This window comes from Tursiops truncatus, chromosome 2, assembly GCF_011762595.2.
Source record: "Tursiops truncatus isolate mTurTru1 chromosome 2, mTurTru1.mat.Y, whole genome shotgun sequence".
NCBI classification, from domain to species: domain Eukaryota; kingdom Metazoa; phylum Chordata; class Mammalia; order Artiodactyla; family Delphinidae; genus Tursiops; species Tursiops truncatus.
Genome location: NC_047035.1, coordinates 28696474 through 28716557, shown reverse-complemented (window position 1 = coordinate 28716557; position 20084 = coordinate 28696474). Strand labels below are relative to the sequence as shown.

Sequence of the window (20084 nt, the reverse complement as noted above, 5' to 3'; positions counted from 1 at the left end):
TTAAAGATGAGATCCACCTAATACACTCGATATGGTACTGAGTGCTCCAATACAGATTCTTTTGAGGTCATCCTGCCTATTCTGCTGCATCCTACTCATCTCTCTTTTGTTTATACAGCAAACATACAAACCACAAACTGGGCATCAAAATTGTGTGGTAGAACTCAGTTATAATATGGATACTGATTTGTTCCAGAAAATACATGTGTTAATTTTTTAAAAATTATCATTGAAATGACTAAAATGAAACATCACAGATAACCACGAGCATGAGAAATGGTGATCTAGAGGTATCTATTAAACTGTAAGAGAGGTGGCAGCTCCCTTCTCTAAATTGTTATTACAGATTTGCAAAAATGTCTAAAGTATAGTATATCTGATTTTTTCCCTTGTTTGGTACACATGTTCATATACTAAATTTTTTAAAATTTTCATTAGGTAAGGATATCAGAAATGGAGCCAGTGCCATCAGTTTCTAAGAAAACTAACAAATATAAAGGACAGTAAATAGTTGTCTAGTTTCTTAGAGATTTTACAGTCCTGGAATCTTCAAGTTGGAGGAACCCTAAGGTTAACCTAAGCAAACATTTGGTAATTTCTTGGCTTCTTGAAATGAGCTGGAATTGGGGAAAAGGAATTCTTAATTCTTGAATCCTGATGATTCAAGATCAGACCTAGGGAGATGTAATTACTATTCATGCCAGCCTGCTCTGTGGGTGGGAATGCTGGCTCTGCAGCTTAATAACTTGAGCAAGTAGCTGTACTAAGCCTCGGTTCCTTCCTCTCTGAAAAGAGGGATGGGTAAACTACATTGAGCAGTTACAGTGCTTGAATAAGAAAAACGTATGTGAAAGGAAAAGTCAGGGATTTATGACAGCTTTATGTGGTAAACTTAAAATGAGCCTTTTCATTTACATCTTATACATTTTTTTTATAATGAAAGTGAGGATTTCTGGAAGCTAGCATTGGGGAGAGGTTTAACCAACAGGAGAATAGACATTTATTCACGTACTTCTAAATGCCCTTTTTGTAGAGTAAGTCTTTCTTATTCTAACTTTCCACTCTACCTTGGTATGTATTGAAAACTCCCATCCTGGGTATATTTTACACTGTATGCTTATTTTGTATATAATAGTGCTTCCAATTTAAGCAAAAATTGTGTGAAATAAAGTGGACTTATTTGCCAAAATCCTGAAAGAAAAGCTTTAAGAAAGTAAGAATTTAGAGGATGGGAGGACAAGATGGCAGAGTAGAAGGACCTTGAGCTCACCTCCTCTCATGAGCACAGCAAAATCACAGCTAACTGCTGAACAACCATTGATGAAAAAGACTGGAACCTACCAAAAAGATAATCTACATCCAAAGACATAAAGAAGAAACCACGAGACGGTAGGAGGGGTACACTTGCGATATAATCAAATCCCATACTCCCCAGCTGGGTAACCCACAAACTGGAGAATAGTTATATTGCAGAAGTTCTCCCATGGGAGTGAGCATTTTGAGCCCCATATCGGGTTCCCCAGCCTGCGGGGTCTGATGTCTGGAGGAGGAGCCCTCAGAGCATTTGGCTTTGAGGGGCAGTGGGGCTTAATTACAGGAGCTCCACTCTTGGAGGGTGCACACAAGGTCTTGCACGCAATGGGACCCAGGGCAAAAGCAGTGATGACTTCATAGGAGCCTGGGGCAGACCTACCTGCTGGTCTTGGAGGGTCTCCTGGGGAGGACGGGGTTGGGGGTGGGGGTGGCTTTGGCTCCCCTTGAGGACATTGACACTGGTGGCAGAGATATCGGGGAGTATTCATCAGTGTGAACTCTTGCTGGAGGCTGACATCTTGCTTGGGTCATTATCACCAAAACCTAGCCCTACCCAACAGCCTGTAGTGCTGGGATGCCTCAGACCAAACAGCCAACAGGGCAAGAACACAACCCCACCCATCAGCAGACAGGCTGCCTAAAGACTTCCTGATCCCACAGCCACCTCTAGACATGCCCCTTTACTCGGCCTTGCCCACCAGAGGGCCAAGACCCAGCCTCACCCACCAGGGGGCAGACACCAGAAGCAAGAAAACTACAGTCTCACAGCCTGTGGAACTGAGTCTGCAAACACAAGTCAGAATCTACCCTGTGACCAGATGGTCCCTGGCCCTTGCGTGATGAGAGGGGAATGTACTGCTGGGACATCTGGACATCCCCTACAGAGGGCCACTTCTCCAAGGTTGAGAAATGTAACTAACCTACCACATACATAAAAATACAAATAGAAATTCAGACAAAATGAGATGGCAGAGGAATATGTTCTAGACAAAGGAACAAGATAAAACCCCCAAACAACAACTAAGTGAAGTGGAGATAGGCAATCTACTCAAGAAAGAGTTAAGAGTAATGATCATAAAGATGAACCAAGAACTCAGGAAAAGAATGGATGCACAGAGTGAGAAGTTACAAGAAGTTTTTAACAAAGAGTTAGAAAATACAAAGAGTGACCAAACAGTTGAAGAATACAATAACTAAAATGAAAAATACACTGGAAGGAATCAGTAGCAGAATAAATGAGGCAGAACGGATTGGTGAGCGGGAAGAAAGAATAGTGGAAAGCACTGCCATGGAACAGAATGAAGAAAAAAGAATGAAAAGAAAGGACATTTTAAGAGGCCTCTGGGACATCAAACACACTAACATTTGCATTATAGGGGTCCCAGAAGGAGAAGAGAGAGAGAAAGGGCCTGAGAAAATATTTGAAGAGATAATAGCTGAAAACTTCCCTAATGTGGGAAAGGAAACAGTTACCCAAGTCCAGGAAGTGCAGAGAGTCCCATACAGGATTAACCCAAGGGACAACATGCTGAGACACATAGTAACCAAATTGACAAAGATTGGACTTCCCTGGTGGCGCAGTGGTTGAGAGTCCGCCTGCCAATGCAGGGGACACAGGTTTGTGCCACGGTCTGGGAAGAACCTGCATGCCGCGGAGCGGCTGGGCCCATGAGCCATGACCGCTGAGCCTGCGCGTCCGGAGCCTGTGCTCCACAACGGGAGAGGCCACAACAGTGAGAGGCCCGTGTACCGCAAAACAAAAACAAAAACAAATTGACAAAGATTAAAGATAAAGAGAAAATACTAAAAACAACAAGGGCAAAGCAACAAATAACATACAAGGGAACTCCCATAAGGTTGTCAGCTGATTTTTCAGCAGAATCTGCAGGCCAGGAGAGAGTGCCACAGTACATTTTAAGTGACAAAAGGGAAAAACCTACAGCCAAGAATCCTCTACCCTGCAAGGCTCTCATTCAGATTTGATGGAGAAATCAAAACCTTTACAGACAAGCAAAAGCTAAAAGGATTCAGCACCATCAAACCAGCTTTACAACAAATGCTAAAGAAACTTCTCTAGGTGGAAAAGAAAAGGCCACAACTAGAAACAAGAAAATTACAAAATGGGAAAGCTCACTGGTAAAGGCAAACATACAGTCAAGATAGGAAATCATCCACACACAAACTAGTAGGGAGGTTAAAAAACAAAAGTAATAAAATCATCTCCATCCACAAGAGCAGTTGAGAGATACGCAAAACAATTAGATGTAAAATATGATATCAAAACCAGTAATCATGAGAGGAGGAGAGTGAAAATGCAGGATATTTAAAATGCATTTGAAATTAAGAGATCAGCAGCTTAAAACAACTGTGTATATATAGACTACTATACCAAAATTTCATGGTAACCGCAAACCGAAAATCTATAATAGATAAATACCAGCAAACCGAAAATCTATAATAGATAAATACACACAAAAAAGAAAAAGGAATCCAAACACAACACTAAGGATAGTCATCAAGAAAGTAAGAATTTAAAGTAAGGGGGGGGAAACAGCTTCATGAGTGTCCCGAGGATACTACTTTGAGGAAACACTGTTCAAATTTTGACTGTGTAATTACCTTTTATAAAAAATTGGGAAATTAAGAGAAGAAAAACGTCACACCAGCCTACCACCCACCCAGTACAGTGACTATCATGGCTGTGTGAATTTCCTTTTACTTTTTCCTGTGCTTATCCTAACTAGTTTTAATAACAAGTGTATAGTTTTTGTAATTTAATGTCTTAGCATTTCTGTTGCATTGTTTTCATAACTATTTTTTGTGTGTGTGGTACGCGGGCCTCTCACTGTTGTGGCCTCTCCCGTCGCGGAGCACAGGCTCCGGACGCGCAGGCTCAGCGGCCATGGCTCTCGGGCCTAGCCGCTCCACAGCATGTGGAATCTTCCCAGATCGGGGCACGAACCCATGTCCCCTGCATCGGCAGGCAGACTCTCAACCACTGCACCACCAGGGAAGCCCCATAACTGTATTTTTAAGTCATACAATGTCACTATAATCAGCCATTACCTAATTGAATATATATCTATATTTATATGTTGCTTACAGTCATTATCACAGATGATAAGGTGAAATTCTTTGGGCATATAGCTTTTACCATACTTAAGACCTTTTCTTATTTATTTATTTTTAAATTTATTGAAGTATAGTTGATTTACAGTGTTGTGTTTCTGCTGTACAGCAAAATGATTCAGTTATATCATTACCTATATATGTATGTGTATACATTTTCATATTCTTTTCCATTGTACTTTATGACAGGATATTGAATATAGTTCCCTGTGCTATACAGTAGGACCTTGTTTATCCATTCTATATGTAATAGTTTGCATCTGCTAATCCCAAACTCCCAATCCATTTCTCCCCCACCCCCTTCCCCCTTGGCAACCACAAGTCTGTTCTCTATGTTCTTAGAATAGATTGTTAGAAATTCTACATTAAAGTACAACTTTTTATGGGTTTTGATATCTGTTGGGCTTGTTCTATTTTAAAACAAGTGTTTTGGGCTGAATTTTTTATTTGCTTGCTTGTTGTGATTTTTGGATATGTAAAGAAGTGGCCTTGTTTTTTTAGCTACATTTTCCTACTGCTCTGAATTCTCTCTCTCTTTCTTTTTTCCTTTTTTAGGCTAAATTAATTACCCACCCAGCCCAGCATCTTACAGGAAAAGCATAACACTTCCTAGAGGAGTATGAGCATAACAGGAAGGTGTCATTGACTCTGAATTAAAATTTTAACCTGTCCCCTGAACAGCTACAGGATTTGGAAGCTGAATCAATGTTATCAGATGAGTTAGAATCCAAACCAGAGGTGAGCCCAGGCAACTGGTTTTCTTTTCTTTTGGTGGGCTGTATTCCAGAGTTTATTCTTAGTTCAGGAGTCAGCAAACTTTTTCTGTAATGGTGCCAGGTAATAAAGATTTTAGGTTTTGTGGGCCATATGGTTTTGGTTGTAACTACTAGTTTATTATTTTTCTGTTACTAAGTACTTTCTCAAAAATTTAAAAATTCAATTCTTAACCTTTTATGATTTTTTATACTTGTTATTTAAATAAGTGTAAATTATTACACATTTACATAATTACATAATGACAAAATTTATGTATATGACATATATGTAATATTTACTACCACAAACCATTTTTTATTAATTTTGTATATATCTAAAAGTGTTTTCTTTTTAAATGTGATTAGGGGATTTAAACATTTAAAATTTTTATTCATTTTTCTCATTTTAATTTTAGAACATGTGTGTTGCTTAGTGGAAAGATCACTGAATTTGGAATCATGTTACCTAAGTATGAAGACTGACATTGCTCCTAACTAGTAATGTGACCTTGGACTAGTCATTTAGTGTCTTCAACTTGATTCCTTGTCTTTAAAATACATGTTTAATCTCACTAAGTTACAGTGGGGATTAAAAGAGCCTATACACAGAAGAGTACTTTATAAAATATAATCAGTACAATGCAGTTGAATTTGTAATAGCCACCATTTAAAAATATAATTATTTTTATCATTTCTCTGTTTTATGGAAGGTGATAGAAGTTAATTATACGATTCAATTTTTATCTAGAACACTTGATAAAAATGAGTTAAAATATTATTTTGTAGTTAATCTGGTTTTTCTATGAATAAGGTTGAGACTAGTGAGCAATCAAGACTTAATTACATCATTGCCTTTTGGTAAATTCAGAGGTTTAGATCCATTCATAATAACCTGTATTATTTGTTGTCTCCACATCCCCCCCTTTCCCCTTCAGCTGCTGGTACAGTTTGTTCAGAATACGTCCATCCCACTAGGACAGGGGCTAGTAGAATCAGAAGCTAAAGACATTACTTGCTTGTCCCTCCTTCCAGTGACTGAGGCCTCAGAATGCAGTCGGCTAATGTTACCAGGTAAAAATTAAGATCACCAGAGATAAGATAAACAAGTCTTAAGAGCTTAGCCTTCTCTGTGGTACTGGTGGAATGTGATAACTGACTTTATAACTGACTGGTAGAAACTGTAAAAATTAGGATTTGTGGAGAAAAAGCAACCATGGGACTCATAAGTGCATTGTTAGTTTATTTATTTATTTAAAAAAAAAATTTTTTTTTGGCCATACCATGCAGCTTGTGGGATCTTAGTTCCCTGACCAGGGATTGAACCCGGGCCCTTGGCACTGAGAGTGTGGAGTCCCAACCACTGGACCGCCAGGGAATTCCCTGCATTGGTAGTTTAAGTCATAGGAATGGTTATGAACACCCATAGAGTGAGAGTGAGAAGAAAAGGAGGCCAAGGCAGAACTGCATGGAACTCCCTATTCAAGGTATGGGGTGAGGCAGGAGAGCCTGTGAAGGAGGGAAGAAAGAAAGGCTAGAGCAATAGGGGGAATACTGGCATAGAGTGCAGGCATGGAACCCAAGGGAATAGTCAAGTGTGACAAATGCTTCTAAGAGGCCCAGTGAGACAGGGACTGTCCCAATGAGATAGGGTCAGTGAGGTCATTGTTGACCTAGGCAGGACCTGCTCCTTGGAGAGGGAGTGGAAAGCCAGGCTGCAGTGGGTTGAGGTATCAGTGCAAGTTGAGGAAGTAACTATACTTTCTAAAGGCTGTCTTGCTATGGGAAGGAAAAAGAGAAGGACATAAAGTACATTAAAGAGTTCTTTTTTAAGATCTGAAATATTAGAGGGTGGTTTTATACTAAGAGGAAGGAGCCCATTAGAGAAGCTGCAAACACAAAGAGTAGATAATTGGTGAGGAGGCTCCAGGAGAGGTAGAAGGAAGTAGAATGCTGAGCATGGGTAGTGAGATTAGCTTTGGATGAGAAGAAGGAGATCCTATCACTTAACTATTAGGAAGGAAAACATTGTTTTTGGATGCAATGGATTCTTTATTTTCTAGAAATTGAAATATTTAAAATTTGGAATATTAATGTTAAATCAGGGGAGGGTCACCTATTGGTGACAACTTATTTGTTATAAAGTCTTCTGGTTACTATCCTCTAGTGGTGTTCTTTTTTGAGTTTTGAAGTGACTTAAGGGCAGATATATTCAACCAACCAGTGTTGATTTAAGGTTTCTCTATCTAGCTCCTGTCTTTCCCACATCGTTGATCTCTCAAGTCCCATTTTTCTACTGGTGTGTTGGGAGTGTTTCCAAATCCATGGATTTTCAATATGTGAAAATTTCCATGTGCTAATAAAATTTGATCTTCATTTGGCTTTTTTTCCTGAATTTTCTCTCCCAATTTTAATTTATTGAATAAATATTTTGACAATAATAGAGGAAATGAAAACAGGAACAAAAGCATCCATCTTCTTTTCTACATTACCTTCTTTTAGTTTTAATTTTGATTTAAAATATTTTAGACAACCAGTTATAGATAATAGTAAATGAAAACCCATGTACTCACTTCCCAGCTCATGAAATGTAGTGTTACAAACACAAATGTATCTTGTACATACCTCCCTAATCTCATTCCCCTTCCTCCCAAATATGTGTGAATCATTCCATGCATGACCTACATGTTTTCTTTTTAGCTGGGATATGTGATAGACACAGAAAAGCACAAAACTATATGGATATACCTTTTGAAGAATTATTATAAAGGAGATAGCACCACCCAATCAAGAAGTAGAACGTTGCCAGCTTCCAGGCCCTCCATGGGTTCCTTCATGATAAAAGCAACCTCTGTTCTTCCATAGGTCACCACTGCCCTCAATTTTTTGAAAATTTGTTCTTTGTTTTCCAAGTTTAATCACCCAAGTCTAATTTTAGCTGATTTTGGACTTTAAATGAGTGGAATCATATGAGTGTATCTTGTTGTACCTTTTATGTTTGTGCGATTCATCCTTGTGTGTAGCTCTGGTTTGTTTGGTTTCATTGCTATATAGTATTCTGTTATATGAGTGTACCACAACTTCTTTTTCCATGCCACAGCTGATGAATATGTAGTTATTTTCCAGTGTTGTATTATGACAAACAGTGCTGCTATGAACTTTAAGAACAGTTTTTTTTGTGGTAAAATGTATGTAAAATTTACCATTTTAACCAGTTAAATTTGCCATTTAACCAGTTGTGTGGCATTAAATTCATTCACTTTGTTGTACAACTTCATTAGGCTTTGGAATGGCATTGCTGTCCCTAGGCTTCCACTTTATTTCTATAACATTACCTGTTATCTCCTTGAAAGAAGAAAATAATGTAACCTGCCTTCTATAAAGATGAATGAAACCCCTGAAAACATCGGATGCTTTAGCACTTTTGGCAGTTCTTCATTATATTGCAACTAAAACCTTTGGAAATTCATCCCCTCCCTTAGAATAAAGTTCTAGAAGCAAGTCTTCTGAATTATTTCTTTACATCTGGTGTAAACCCAGAACCATAATGAAACATACTCATGATTCTATACAATTTCAGTTATATCCCAGGCTGTGATTTTTCCCCTAATGACTCACCCGAACTGTCACATACATGTTATAAAAATTAGAGAGAGGTATCTTTTCCCAAGAAAAATAGTTTAAGATTTAGATCCTGTTCTTGAGTTTGTATTCATTGTGTAACTATATTTTTCAAGGGAAATATACTGATTTGGGGCCTCAAAAGGACAAAGGTCTATAATGTCCAAATGTGGATGGTTCGTATTAGTTACCACTGACCATCAGAGGAGTCTGCCCCTCACATTTTGGTTGACACCCGTTAGCTGCCTTTCACTCTCTCTTCTTTTCTGAGGCAGATTTTGTATTTATAAAATGAAAATGCTGTCTGCTCCTGTAAGGGTGTTAGATACTAAGGGATGTTACAAGGGTGTTAGGTACCACTAAGGAATGTTACAAGGGAGTTAGGTACCATATATCAAAATGGTGAACTCCTTGGAGATAGGTGCTACATAAAGCTGTGGTATTTTCCCTTTACTAGATGATACTCCAAATCATACTAACTCCTCCAAGGAGGTTCCTTCCTCGGCTGTGTTGAGAAGCCTTCAGGTGAATGTGGGTCCAGACGGAGAAGAGACGAGGGCTCAGACCGTACAGAAGTCTCCGGAGTTTTTGTCCACTCCAGAGTCTCCTAGCTTGTTGCAAGATCTACAGCCAAGTGATAGCACTTCTTTTATTCTTCTTAACCTAACAAGAGCAGGTATTCTTTACCCTTTTCTGACTTCTGCTCATGCTTAAGAAAAAAAACTGGGGAGCAGGGAATAGTTAACTTAGTCATATTTAAAGTGGAAAGAAACTATTCTTTAATTATTTTGGAGAATTGGTGTCGTTTGGTGATCAGTTGGGTATGTAGAGGGAGAAGGCAGACTCTAAGATGACTCAAAAATTTTTTGTTTGGGAAATTAAGTGGTGTCATTCACCAAGATAGTGCACACAGGAAGAGTAGGGCTGCGGGAGAATGATTAGTTCCAATTTGTGCCTGCTGATATTGAGATTTCACAGGGACATTTAGGAGGAGGTGTCCTTTAGAGAGTTAGAAACAGGAATCCAGAGTTCTAGAGAGGTCTGTTGTGAAATAAATAGTTTTAGTGCTTATCAGCATTCAGGAAGTGTATGAAACAATGAGCATGGATTCTTTGATTCAGGAGTAGTCTGGAGCATAAACAGAAAAGAAGGCAAATCTGGGACCCTGAAAAAAAATTTTAAGAGGGTAACAGAAGAATGGGAAGCAGCTTCTAGAGAGAGGGATCTCAAGAAAACAAAATGAGAATGATGTGGGGGGAGCCAAGGAAGGAAACGTTTTAAAGAAGAAAAGGTACAGAATCATGCCAAATACCACATACTGGGCCAGTGAGATGAGGACTGGGAAGTGTATGTCCGGCAAACTCAGCAAGAGCAATTGTTATTGAGGTAGTAGAGGTGGAGCTTAGGGTTAAAGAGATAGGGAATGGACAGCAGGTGAGAAAGTAGATACACAAGTTAGAAGTTAAGAAACTTCAAGAAACATGACTTTGAAGGAACAGGTGAGAAGGTGATATTTAGAGACATAGTTGGGATTTTCTATTCTTTAAAAAAAACGATGGGAGAGACTTGAGCTTGGACAGATTGAAAGGCTGAAAGGGAAGCTGTAAGGTGGCCACTAAGGAGGAATGGGTTGAAGTTGGGAGAGGAGAAAACTAAAAGATAGGATTGGGATTCTAGAGGTGAGGGTTAGCCTGGTTGCTAGGAAAGACCATTTTGCCTCTGAAACAGGAGTAGGTAAGATAAAGACCAGCCTGTCAGCTGGGAGTGGAAAGGTGATAACCTAATCTTGTATGAGAACAGAAGCTTGAGGTGAGAGGTGAAAGTGTGGAATAGCTGATCAGGACACAGAGTTTCTGAGCCAGGGCCAATCAAAGGATTACTTGTTGGCTAACTTTCATATATCCTCTTTGTTTCTCCCAGGTCTGGGCTCTTCAGCCGAACACTTAGTATTTGTACAAGATGAGGCAGAGGATTCAGGGAATGATTTCCTCTCCAGTGAGAGCACAGACAGTAGCATTCCATGGTTCCTCCGGGTTCAGGAGTTGGCCCATGACAGTTTGATTGCTGCTACTCGTGCACAACTGGCAAAGAATGCGAAAACCAGCAGCAATGGTGAGACCCCTGTAGTGTTTTCCTTTCCAGTATTCTGTGCAGAGATTTTGGTAATACAGTGGCTATATTTTGAGTTGCATATAATCCAAATTACTTTATTGGTAAGAGCAGAAGGCTAGAAATACGTAAATTGTTTTTCTTATTTTCTGAAAAATAACTCAGCCATGCCAGATTCATGTGCAGAATCAACTGAACTAGCATTCTCAATTGTCAGCTTTAAATAGTATACTAAACCCCTTTTAAAGGAAAAAATTTTTTCGCACATCTTGGTGTTATCTTGAATTGTTTTTATTGTGATGGTCCTTATACTTAGACCTTTTACACCATTATGAAATTAAGACAGTTTTATCAATTAATAGAAATAAAACTATAAAACCAATAAAAATAAAATTAATTTTAAGGCAGTGTGGCAGATGATAATGTTTTGCTGAAACTAAATTGTTGCTCATGGCGATTTAGCAATTAGCAGCTACCATAGTGCTGCTTTTTGGGGGGTTGGGGGTGGGCAGGGCAGGGCAGGGAGGGTGGAACCAATTCACCAGAAGACCTAAATATCCAAATAGGGTATAGTATGGTTTCTTTTGAGTTCAGCATGCCTGTACTATTTACTCTGTGCCACTTTTTTTCTATCCAGTAATTTTCAAAGTGTGATCCCTGGATCATCAGCATCACCAGTAATTTAGAAATGCAAATTATCAGGTCTCATCTTACTGAATCAGAAACTTGGAAGTTTTTAGTAAGCCCTCATTGTGGTTATGATGCATGTTAAAGCTTGGGGACCATCGCTCTATTCACACCACTCCTAAACTACTGCAAGACCTTTGCTTGTGTAGCATGCCATAATATTTTTTGTTTTAGGTCTGTCTCTGTATTTTCTCATTAACCTGTGACAATTAAGGTAATACAAAAAATTATTGAGATAAGGTATATACTGTCATTACCACAAACATACTGTCACTTCCATCTAAGTTGAAATACAGAAATATTTTAATTTTGTGTGTGATGCTGTATATCAGGAGTCAGCAAAGGGCCAATAACCACCTGTTTTGTAAATAAAGTTATATTGGAACACAGGCATGTCCTTTAATTACTAATTGTCTATGGCTGATACTGTGGCAAAGTTGAGTAGTTGTGACAGAGACCATATGGCCCTCAAAGCCAAAAATATCTGCTGTTTGGCCCTTTACAGGAAAAGTTTACTGACCTGCTCTATACAGTACTACTTTCTCTGGAAATTATATCCCAAATGTAAAGACCTTGCCCACATAACTGTAGGATCTTTAACGTGTTTACAGTGTTATTCAACATGTACCATATAAGGTGTTGAGTTTGTCTCTCTTGCTCTCTTTTCTTGGGGGGTGAGGGAGGGGGAAACCATTTCATCAGATGACCTCTAAATATCCAGAACTGTCATTGGCTGAGGTCATTTTAAGCTAATCTGTCTTCTGCAAACAGTGCTTTGTTTTCAAAAACAAAGTAATTTAGGGAGCACTTTGAGAAATTTTATAATGACTCAAAATACAAGACAGCTCACTCTTTTCTGAAGGATTTTTTCCCCCTGTTGTATGATTATATCAATGTTCTCATTGTATTGATATCTACAAAATTGAATGCATGAAGCCCCAACTGTCACCAGTTTATACTTTTTTTTTTTTAATTTAATTTATTTTTTGCCTGCATTGGGTCTTGGTTGCTGTGCGCATGCTTTCTCTAGTTGCGGCGAGCGGGGGCTACTCTTCGTTGCGGTGCGCGGGCTTGTTATTGCGGTGGCTTCTCGTTGCAGAGCATGGACTCTAGGCACACGGGCTTCAGTAGTTGCAGCACATGGGCTCAGTAGTTGCGGCATGCGGGTCCTAGAGCGCAGGCTCAGTAGTTGTGGCACACGGGCTTAGTTGTTCTGTGGCATGTGGGATCTTCCCAGACCAGGGCTCGAACCCGTGTCCCCCACACTGGCAGGCATATTCTTAACCACTGCGCCACCAGGGAAGTCCTGTCACTGGTTTAAATCTCTGGATTAGCATGGGTTTCTACAGACCTTTCATTAGAAATTAATTAGCTGGAGCTCTAGAGTTAGTGGGAAATTTTCCTTACAGTATATGCACTTCTGTGCTGTTTAAAATTTACCCATGTTTCAGTTAAACAAACAAAAAAACTATGTGGGACAATATTTAAAAAGAACAAGTTAATTAATATTAACTAGCAAAAGGCATCTTAGGTTCTGCTCTGACCTTGGAGCAATTAGTTTTATGATTAGCATTTGGTGAAGTACAGCAAGGAGAATGTAGGGCAGGAAGAAAGTAAGGTTAATAGATGGGACAGAAACTGCCTTTGATCAACTGTCAGGTTCCCGGGAGTGTGATATGTATAACATATTATCCTACTCTTGGCTCTTGAGAGGGAAATTTGGAAATATGAATCTTATTCCTAAGGTGTATGTAGTGGAAAGATAAACTCCATATGTTTATAACAGAATTAAGTGGTTGTGAATGTTTTTCTCCATTGATGTCCAACTATGAATTGAAGAAAACGAAGGAAAGGGTGCACCACCTGCTAATCTGGAATTTATTTAAAGATTTAGTTAACTGATTTCGTTTAAATTTAAGAAAGTCACTGCACCATATGCTCCTCTCCTCCCCTCCTTTTATTCTATTGAACAAAAAACTTGAGCAGTATTATCTCTAACTTTTAAAAATGTGGTAAGAAATTTGAAAATGAGCTGAGTTTTTGCATTCTTAGATATTTTGTAACTAAGGAGGGGTGGTACAGGAAATTAGAAGGTGATTCTTATTCTCTAGAATGATAGAAACAGCCAAATTGACTTCAGAAGATAGAAATCTAAGAATGGCCATCTACAAAAGAAATTACTACTGTAAGTTCACAGCTAAGCCAGACTGGCGGCTTCTCCTTAAAATACAAGTTTTTATTACCTAGAGCTTTAAGTCATCTTCTGTAGGACCCCACTCCTGGTGTTGACATACCTGCTTCCTTACCAATCTGTAATGCAAAATAGGTTGAACTCTGCTTTTTGATATGAAACCATTTTGGATATTTCTTGCATTTGCCAAAGAGGCCTAGTCTTGTGGCTTTTGTAGTTCTGTGGATTAAGTAAGGGGATGGGGATATAGAGCCCTCTCACTTCTGTTAAATGAATGCAGAGCAAGCTGGGGAAGATGAAGGATCGATACGTGATTAATGATCACTAGGAGTGGCTTTATTGTTTGAACCAAAGTATCTGAGTGGAATCCTTCCCTAGATTATAAATATGTGACTCTATTACAGGAGAAAATGTCCACCTTGGTTCTGGTGATGGGCAACCGAAAGATTCTGGGCCCCTTCCTCAAATGGAGAAGAAGCTCAAGTGTACAGTTGAAGGCTGTGACCGGACATTTGTGTGGCCAGCTCACTTTAAGTACCACCTCAAAACTCATCGGTGAGCAAACCTGAGATTCCATACTTGGAGCTTAAGAAAGTTGATGCTTCTGAAGGAACTTGACAGAAGTCCCTCCACTTGACAGATTAAAGGAAAGCAGGGGCTCCAGCTTACTTGTGGTTAAGATGTCTTTTGTTCTTTAATAGAAACATTTGCATTGTCTCATTTACCTTGTTCAAACATTTGGCACCTAAATATCTTAGAGCAAGAGTTCTCAAATCTCATCATAAAACATAATGTCTTGGAGAACTTAAAAATTATATATAAGCTTAAGCCCCACTCTAAACCTGTGAAATCAGTATTTCAAGAAGTAGGGCATCTGTAGTTCAGGTGATTCTGATACATCTAGATTTGGGATTTACTGTCTGCCTTGAGAGTCAGTAGGAGCTTTGACTTGTCTTCTCTAGTAAAGAGCATTTTCAGGCATTGTTGCGTATGTGATTTTTTTTTTTTTCCCCCAGAAACGACCGCTCCTTTATCTGCCCTGCAGCAGGTTGTGGGAAAAGCTTCTATGTACTGCAGAGGCTGAAGGTGCACATGAGGACCCACAATGGGGAGAAGCCCTTTATGTGCCCCGAGTCTAACTGTGGTAAGCAGTTCACTACAGCTGGAAACCTGAAGAACCACCTGCGCATCCACACAGGTGTGTGCCACCCCAGCATTCCCACAGGCCGTCTACTGCTTGGCTCAGGGCCTGCTGGCTGTCCTTAGGAGACGAAGGTTGGGGTTGTTGCTAGAACTCTGAGGATGAAATTTCTTTTTTTCAAATGCCTCATGGCACTTTTCAGTTCTTTCAGTAACATTTATTGTCACCTCTGTGTGAGAATGGACAGTTTGATTTCTGTCTCTGGTAGCCTTAAGTAGGAAGGGATATAAGACCATCACTGATAACAATGATATGATCATATATGGACAGAAATGAGCCTTTCCAAATATCTTCAAACTTAACACAGTTGTAGTTTTGGTCATTAACATTTATTGAGTTACACAAACCACACAGATTCTGTTCTAGGCACTAAATGGGGGGTAAGGTGAGGGGAAATACAAAAGCTAAGCTTAATCCCTGACTTTGAGTTTACTTTGTTGTTAGAGCCTCACAGCCTGAGAAACAGAATGGAGAAGTGACTTGTCCTGAGTCAAATAGCATGTTAATATCAACGGAGCAAAAGAAAGATATCCTGATTTCTTAATCTAAAAGCTTAAGGGTGACTTTCCAAGCCACTTGGCCCAGTTGTGCTAAGTCTCTTGCCAGAGCTTAATCACTGAACCCAGACTACTACCGTAGGATGTGTAACTATTCTTCCCACTTTCTCTTTCTCTTCCTTGTTTATTCTTGCATGCTAAAATGATAGCAGGTACAAATAAATGGCATTTAAAAAGTGAAGCCCAAGCTGAAGCCACCTTTGTTCTGCGCATGTTCCTATGATTCCCTCTAGATTGACATTACCACTGGATATATTTTAGGGCAGAATAGCTCTGTTCTCAGCTCTTTCTTTCTTTCTATTTATTTATTTATTTAATTTTTGGCCAGGTTGGGTCTTTGTTGCTGCACGTGGGCTTTCTTTAGTTGTGGCGAGCGGGGGCTACTCTTAGTTGCGGTGTGCGGGCTTCTCATTGCGGTGGCTTCTCTTGTTACAGAGCATGGGCTCTAGGTGCATGGGCTTCAGTAGTTGCAGCACACAGCCTCAGTAGCTGTGGCATGCGGGCTCAGTTGCTCCTCAGCATGTGGGATCTTCCCAGACCAGGGCTCGAACCTGTGTCCCCTGCCTTGGCAGGATTCTCAACCACTGTGCCACCAGGGAAGCCCCTCAGTTCTTTCTTGAAAGAGTATTCTTGCTCTAAGAAAGCAGTTTGAATAAAAGAACAGGAAAAACATCTAGCTGAATAGTTAAGGAAAGTAGTAGAATTCACTGTGCCTTATTAAATTCAGTAACCTCTTCATCCTTGTGCCACTTGTCATCTTTGTAGCATTTGATAAAAGTGAACATATTTTAAAATGCTTTCTTTTATTCAGAGTGTGACCTGATTTTCTCTCTTCATTCTGACTCTTGCTAGCTCTGCCTTGTTAATCTAATTGTTGACCAATTTCAGAATTTTGGGTTTCTCGCATTTTACTCAATGTGCTGTCTCATTGCAGTCTCAGGCTTCAATTTAATCATTTCTTCCTGGATGTCTCACAGATCTGAATCTCAGTAATTAATATAATAATAAAAGTTAGGACTTCCCTGGTAGTGCAGTGGTTGAGAATCCACCTGCCAATGCAGGGGACAGGGGTTCGAGCCCTGGTCCGGGAGGATCCCACGTGCCACGGAGCAACTAAGCCCGTGCACCACAACTACTGAGCCTGCGCTCTAGAGCCCGTGAGCCACAACTACTGAAGCCCACACACCTAGAGCCCGTGCTCCACAACAAGAGAAGCCACCGCAATGAGAAGCCCGTGCACCACAATGAAGAGTAGCCCCCACTCGCCGCAACTAGAGAAAGCCCGTGTGCAGCAACAGACCCAACGCAGCCAAAAATAAATAAATTAAAAATAATAATAATAAAAAGTTAGCATTTATTAAGGCAATTTAATATGTACCAAGCACATATACATTATCTCATGTAATCTTTAAGGTACCTTTGTGCTTTAGATAACTGAGTTTATTGATGGAGAAACAGAAGGTTAGAGGGTTAAGGAACTTGCCCAACATTATGCAGCTAGGAAATGGTAGAACTGGCATTTGAATTCTGATCTGACTCCAAAGCTCTTGCAAGGATTTTATTTTCAAGTGCTGACAACTCATTTTATCTCAGATGTCAAAATTGACCTCAGATCTTTATTAGTAGTAACGGTAGTAATTAAAGCTGCCAATTTTAGTGGCTTACTATGTGCCAGGCACTATGCTTAAATATATTTAACTTGTATCATTTCATCTAATTCTCAGAATAATCTTTTGAGGTTGTATTATGTTAATTTTATAGATGAAAAACTGATTCTCATAGGTTTTAAATATCTTCCCCATACTGGTAAGTGGTAGTGCCAGAATTTGAACTCAGGGCTAACTGGCTCACGCTCAACCATTATGCAGCATTGCCTCTTGAACCTCCTCCTCCTCTTTATTGCAGCAAAATCACCATCCTCTCAGTTTCCAAATAGGAAGGCCCTCTAACTTAAGGCAGCTTGATGAGATTCCTGCCACTAGATTCTGATGAATCTGTTTTGAAATCTTTTTCTGAGGTTCTTGAGTTCATCTTGTTAAACATTTAACCTTATTTATTAACTGCAATTTTCTGTTTTCCTGGTGTTTATTCTATCATATGTATGAATATATTGTTCATTCATTCGGCGACTTTTGGAGTGCCTGGCATTCTGGGGTTAGTGTGAGTATACAGATATGCTTTCCAAAAAGTTACAGACCACTGGAAAATCACAAACATTAAACCGTGTGGTACAGTCTGAAAGAACAGTATAATCTAGAGCTGTGCTCCTCCCTCCTTCAAGGCCCAGCTTCTGTATTTTCACCATACCAGCCTTACTTGCTGAGTTTCTGTTTTTCTCCTTTACTCTCTCACACTGTCACACTCATAACAGTTCTGACACCAAATGTGTTTTCCTACACCAAGCAAGTCTCTGTGACATCAGGTGGGTGTCTATAATTTAACTGAATTCTGACACTATCTGGAAACAGCGTCAGATCCCACAGGTTAAGGGCTCAGCCCCACAAGACTGCCACCTACTTCAGATGTCTATTGCAAGTAGCAAGTCCCCAGGTTACTCACAACATCTGTCTGACTTGGCTACCAGTTGGAGTTCCCATGACCCCCCCCACCCCACCCCCCCGTCCCGGATTCAGTTATTTGCTAGAACAGGTCATAGAACTCAGGGAAACATGTCTACCAGTTTATTATGTAATAAAGGATATGATAAAGGATACAGGTGAGCAGCCAGACAAAGAGATACACAGGGTGAAGTCTGGAATAGTCCCAGGCACGGGAGCTTCTGTCCCTGTGGAGTTGGGGTGTGCCACTCTCTTGGCACATAGACATGTTCACCAGCCCAGAGGCTCTCTGAACCCTGTACTTTTGGAATTTTTATGGAGGTTTCATCACGTAGGCATGATTGATGATTAATCCATTTCCAGGCCCTCTCTCCTCTCTGGAAAATGGGGGTAGGGCTGAAAATCTCAAGCTTCTAATCATGGCTTGGTCTTTCTGGTGACTCGCCCCCATCCAGGAGCCCACCAAGAGTCACCTCATTAGAAGAGACACTGCTGTCACCCAGTAAATTCTAAGGGGTTAGGAATTCTGTGTCAGGAATCACTGTCAAAGACCAAATATTAGAACAACAGATTATCCTAGTGCTCATATCACTTAAAAAATTACAAGGGGTTCAGGAGCTCTGCATCAGGAGCTAGGATCCAAGATTAAATGTTAGAACAAAAAATTCTAGCACCCCTGTGTACAAGGGTTTTAAAGCTGTGTGTCAGGAACTGGGGCAAAGACCAATATATATACTTATTTCACACTTGTCGTTTTCTGAACTTGCCTTGGGCGCTCTCAGTTTCAAGGCTGTGCTCATACTAGTCCTTATGCCTGAAATTTCCTTTCATCCTTGTCATCTTTAAAGAGCAGCTTAAATTCAGCTTCTTTAAAAAGAGAAGTTACCGGGCTTCCCTGGTGGTGCAGTGGTTGAGAGTCCACCTGCTGATGCAGGGGACACAGGTTCGTGCCCCGGTCCGGGAAGATGCCACATACTGGGCCCGTAAGCCATGGCCGCTGAGCCTGCGCGTCCGGAGCCTGTGCTCCGCAACGGGAGAGGCCACAACAGTGAGAGGCCCGCATACCACAAAAAAAAAAAAAAAAAGTTACCACAGTAAGAATTCCTCCCCTTTATAATTGCATATAGCACTTTTTTATACCAGAATTAAAGTCATTTATGAATACGTTTATCTCTCACTAGGTGGTGACCCTTGGGAGATATGGACTGCATCTCTGATTTTTTTCACTTTTTATTTTGAAACAATTATAGACTCATGAGAAGTCACAAAAAGAGTACAAAGAGTTCTGTATGTGCTTCACCCAGCTTCCACTCAGAAGTGACATCTTATGTAACCATAGTACAGTATCAAAACCAGAAAGTCAACAGTACTGTCAGTCTACAGACCTCATTCAGTTTTCACCGTGCATCTTTGATTTTTAAAATAACAAAGTAATGCTGTAGAAAATGAAAATTATGGAAAAGCACAAGAAGAAAAATCATAATACCACTATCAGGTTATAACTACTGTTAACACATTGTGAGATTTTTTTGTGTACCTCTCACTAAACAGCTGTTTTTATTTGTTTGCTTTTATAAGATGGGATTATGTAATACCTATTTTATAACCTTTTTTTGTGTGTGTGTGGTATGCGGGCCTCTCACTGTTGTGGCCTCTCCTGTCGCGGAGCACAGGCTCCGGACGCACAGGCCCAGTGGCCACGGCTCACGGGCCCAGCCGCTCCGCGGCATGTGGGATCCTCCCAGACCGGGGCACGAACCCGTCTCCCCTGCACCGGCAGGTGGACTCCCAACCACTGCGCCACCAGGGAAGCCCCCTATTTTATAACCTTTAAAAATCTGTACTCTTAAATGGATCTAGAAACTCAATCTTAAAGAGAATTGATGTAAGGTAAAAATCCTGAGAGTGTATACACTGTTTTCCTGATATCCTCAGAAGGGATGGGATCACCAAAGAAGGTAGCTC

At 40.1% G+C, this 20084-nt stretch overlaps 1 protein-coding gene across 7 annotated transcripts in view; it reads left to right on the top strand.

The window, feature by feature from the left end:
* Nucleotides 1-20084, top strand: part of ZNF410 (zinc finger protein 410) — a 40514-nt gene that overhangs the window by 9416 nt on the left and 11014 nt on the right. For 6 of the 7 annotated variants that reach the window (XR_012329907.1, XM_019921456.3, XM_019921465.2 and 3 more), the window contains exons 2-7: nt 4999-5181; nt 6134-6269; nt 9274-9492; nt 10737-10928; nt 14208-14358; nt 14820-15001. Coding sequence is in view for 6 of the 7 variants with exons in the window: in XM_019921456.3 (XP_019777015.1) it covers nt 5149-5181; nt 6134-6269; nt 9274-9492; nt 10737-10928; nt 14208-14358; nt 14820-15001 (913 nt within the window). In the remaining variant the exon portion in view is untranslated. The remainder of the gene's footprint in view (nt 1-4998; nt 5182-6133; nt 6270-9273; nt 9493-10736; nt 10929-14207; nt 14359-14819; nt 15002-20084) is intronic. The other variant, XM_019921446.3, reaches the window with a different exon arrangement.